The sequence below is a fragment of the Apium graveolens genome, chromosome 7 (assembly GCF_009905375.1).
Source record: "Apium graveolens cultivar Ventura chromosome 7, ASM990537v1, whole genome shotgun sequence".
Lineage (NCBI taxonomy): Eukaryota > Viridiplantae > Streptophyta > Magnoliopsida > Apiales > Apiaceae > Apium > Apium graveolens.
In genome coordinates, this window is record NC_133653.1 from 227,882,541 (window position 1) to 227,886,763 (window position 4,223).

Genomic DNA, 4,223 nt, shown 5'->3' on the forward strand with positions numbered 1-4,223 from the left:
AATTCTTATTACAACATCTTTCTCCCTCTATAGCAATACCAGTTGAATAACATTTTTCATTTTTGCCAACACCTTATCATGTTATAGCAACACAAATTAATTTATTTTTTCCAACAACTTATCAGACTAAGGAAATATTTTTTATGGCAATTTTTGAGCAACTTGTTATCTAATAAAACATTCCAATATTAATTAAATTAATCCAAATAGTAAACACACAAGATGCAACTCAATCAACTTAAAGAACTTTCACTATAATTACTTGAAGAAAGAACTTCCAAGTCACAGCAACATAAAATTTAAGTCATACTAATTCTAACTATTCCGACCTAAACTTCTATTTAAATAAAATTACATGCATTAGAAACCAACTTTTACAATTGATCTCTAGTTGCTAAAAAGTCCACCAAAGTTTTGGAGGAAGATCACCAATTGAATTGGACAAAGATTACGCACACGATAAGCTCATACTCTTGCTTGAACGCGAACAAGAGCCTGCATTCATCAAAAGGTCACAGCAGCTTGCTTTCTCACTTGGCTATGAATTTTTCATAGCCACTGACCAGGCCTAAAGGGCAAACAAAGAGGTTCAAATTATAAAATTGGATAAAAATAATTGTAATAAAATTATGAAACAAACCATCACATTAACAGAAAAAATAAAAATAACAGACAACATCATACACAAATGGAGGAGCGTGCATCAGCGGCCAGCAATAGTTAAATATTATTCTACAGTTTAGGAAATCTCATATCTAGTTCGTAACAAAACCAAAACTACAATATATAAATGGACTATAATACTATATTATATACCTGTTTTGTCGACATATTAAAGTTACCATGTCTTATTGCTTGTGCTGATTTTAAAATCGAACTTAACTGTTTGAGTAAACATCCATTAACATGCCACCATCACTTTTGAAATGACAAAACTAACAATTGCATTATGGCTTATCAAAACATGGAACAAACGGGCTCAAAAAAGAACAATTTCACTACGTTAGTCAAAACAACCAGTATCCTACTCAGATTTTTATATAAACACCATTGACAATATCAGAATCAAGAATTCACCACCAACTCATAGTACAATAAAATAGAATTAAAAAACAAGATATCAACTCATCTTTCATCAACCTAAATTGAAGTTCAATTTTAAACCAAACATACAGTGATTACACTTGACAGTTTATGTATTTAAAAACAAACTTGTGTACATATGTACAACACAGTAAAGTTTGAATCTTTAAAATATTAAGGAGAAGCTCTAATTACAGTAGCAACAGGCTCTAATTACAGTAGAACAAACTGTTGGTTCTTTGTGTTCAAGAAAAGCTTAAAAAGTTCATTCTCAAGTTCTTCACAAGGGAAGTTACTAGGATTTATATGAGCATTTGGTGATGAATTCCTGCACGTCCATGCTTTACTCTCTTTATAGTAATGCAAGAGCTGGAAAAACACATCACAAGGGAATAAACTTGTATCCAGAAAACATAGAATATGACCTTTTATCCTATCTATGAGGACAATATCTGAGTAGAAAATGACAAGGGAATAATTTATAGATTAAACTAATAATCTAATCTACACCAACAAATTATACAGTCATGCCATGAGGGAAATGCAAACTCATGCATCACTTGTGCAAATATTAGTAACAGGTCTCCTTTCACATCAAAGTTTAAATATTACTAAAAAGATTAGAGTATAAAGAAGAACAGAGCCCTTTACCGTTCAGGAAGCTGGACCTTAAAAAAATGCAAAGTAGATTTCTAATTCTTTAAATGAATCTAGACAAGAACCAACACACAAAAACATAAAAAGCGTGGCAGAAGAGCAGAAACTTAAGTGATCTTGCTTGTGATCTGAAGTTTCTGAACTGCTGCAAGTTATATAAACTTCTAAATTGAGTGTAGTAGAAAGGATTTGATTGTTGAATCCTCAGTCCTAAAATAGGAAACTAAGGACAAGCCTATATATGAATAATATAAGTATATCGAATACCGAAATAAAAATCTAGAGTTACACCAACCTGACTGTTTTTGGAGACCCAGTACATATCTCCATCAAAGTCTCTGTTCGCAATCTCACTTGCAATTGACAGTAGAAATAATAGTATAAATGAGAGTACTTATATCCATACATCAGCCAAAATCTCCATTATTGTTGCACTGATGTTTATATTAGGCAAGCTCCCATCTGGAAGTGGTTCAAGCGAACTCTTCAGAACAGCTAAAATTCCATGATCTAAAAATTCATGTGGAAGCTGCTTCCTTCAGCTCAGTAAATACAATTGGATAAGAATAGAAATATAACATTATTAAGCAACTGAGAAAGAAACAAGATAGCTAGCTTACTTTGACAGGACTTCGGTAAGATATGACAGTTTCATAAGTTTGTTAAGAGCAGGTTTTGACTCTAAATTCAGTAGCGCATCCTCTTCTGCTACAAACTCAAGCTCAGCTATGACCTCCTCAACTAGCAATGCAATTTCTACAGCAGTTTTCTCGCATTTCTTTTTCTTTTTACCTTTATTAAAGAGATTAGTGATTTCATCAATCTCTTTTCCTGTCATCAAAATAAATAAAACGTAAAAGAAGGAAGCTAAATATCCTGCAGATCTAAAAAATAATTTTCTTTTTCGAAAGACATCATCCAACCTCCCCGACATACTAGGCAATTTATACATATTCATTTGCTAAACTGAACAAGAAATGAATCTCGTGTCTATTTCAAAAGTACGAAACAAAAATAACATAGCACTAATACTAATGATAAATAATCTAACACTTTTACCTAGAATTTAGATTTCTATCTAAATGCATACCAACCTCTTTCCGTTGCTTTGAATTACCAGTGTATTCCCATCTTCAATAGTGATCTACAACCAAAAATTAAAAGCAGTTTAACGACTGAAATATTCCTGTTTTAGTGAATTTTTAAAATATGCCACTTTAAGCAACCAAATAATTGATTAAAATGATAATATTAGTGCAATAGGGTACAATTCCAACATATACTATAGTAAAAACTTAATCTGGCAGAACCTTAATAAATAAATAACATCAATAAATATATACTCCCTTTTTTCTCATAAAAGGGAATTAAGAGACTAATGAATGTAATTTAAACCTGGTTAAATGAAAAATTCAATAAAATAATTAACAAACATTTCTTGAATGTATTTCAGGATGGGGGAAAATTAAAAATAACCTGAATGTCGGATTTGGACAGGCCAGGGACATCCATGTGGAAAATGTAGTGATCAAAGGTCTCAAGAATGTCGACAGGTATTGAATTCAAGGCAACCCTGGAATCACGAGACCTTGATGGGGAAATAAGTTTGTCAACTACTTCAGGTAAATTGAGGAGTTGGATCAAAGCAACAGTTGCAACATCACCATTCGTATACCCTGCCATCTTTCTTAGCTCGAGGCGTAAGTTTAAGACGAAATCAACATAAATTAGATCAATAGCACCTGAAAGAGATGGGGAAAAATTACAACAGATACATATATAAAAAAATATATATGGTATAAACCCCCCCAAACTGTAAAAAATATATAAACAGGGCACACATATAAAACCCCCAAAAAATAATTAGGGTTTGAAAACCCCAAAATCAACAAATTAAAACCCCCAAAAATTAGGATTTGTAAACAAATTATAAAGAACGACCAAAATTAGGGTTTGGAAACACCAAATTATCAAATTAGGAATCAAGTTTGTACCTATAATTTGACCAGGGTAAGTGGAGCTTTGAAATGAGATGAGTAATTGAGAGGAGTTTTTAAATGAGATGAGTGGCAGCAACAAGAGCGGCGGCGAGGAGCAGATTGAGCGGCGGCTGTGTGGAGAGACTGAAATGAGCTTGTGTTTTGTGTTGTGTGTTTTGACTTTTGTCAGATTTTCTATTTTTATTTGTGCAGGATATCAATTTTAGTTTTAGCGGGATTTTTCCCCCGCTTCATTTTTTTAATTTTTTTCACATATATCTAAGCCAACATCGTCGATAACGATGTTCGATGTTGGAATAACAAATTTAAGGCAACATTTATAGAATTATTTGGTTATGATGTTGCCATACATCATATTTTTTAATTTCATGTCACATTAGCCAACGTTTTATTTAGCAACACCATTTTTGAATGTTGGTAATGACCATTTATGTGGTATTAAATTCTAATCTTTAATAACCGAGTAAGTTTTCCTAAATTAAA

At 32.2% G+C, this 4,223-nt stretch overlaps 1 protein-coding gene across 1 annotated transcript; it reads right to left on the minus strand.

The window, feature by feature from the left end:
- Nucleotides 1-238: 238 nt before the first annotated feature.
- LOC141672662 (17.4 kDa class III heat shock protein-like) lies at nucleotides 239-3,933 on the minus strand. The gene is made up of 5 exons (XM_074479311.1): nucleotides 3,735-3,933; nucleotides 3,217-3,482; nucleotides 2,835-2,884; nucleotides 2,036-2,571; nucleotides 239-568 (listed from the first exon to the last, which is right to left on the minus strand). Exons 2-4 carry the CDS (start codon nucleotides 3,421-3,423, stop codon nucleotides 2,559-2,561), a joined length of 270 nt encoding a protein of 89 aa, XP_074335412.1. The 5' UTR covers nucleotides 3,424-3,482; nucleotides 3,735-3,933; the 3' UTR covers nucleotides 239-568; nucleotides 2,036-2,558.
- Between the last annotated feature and the right edge of the window lie 290 nt (nucleotides 3,934-4,223).

Bases quoted from the DNA above. Each gene is read 5' to 3' on its own strand.
- LOC141672662 (XM_074479311.1), bottom strand. From the start codon at position 3,423: ATGGCAGGGTATACGAATGGTGATGTTGCAACTGTTGCTTTGATCCAA. The intron at 2,885-3,216 runs GTTATTTTTAAT...TTTTGGTTGTAG, and splicing joins TGTCCAAATCCGACATTCAG to ATCACTATTGAAGATGGGAA.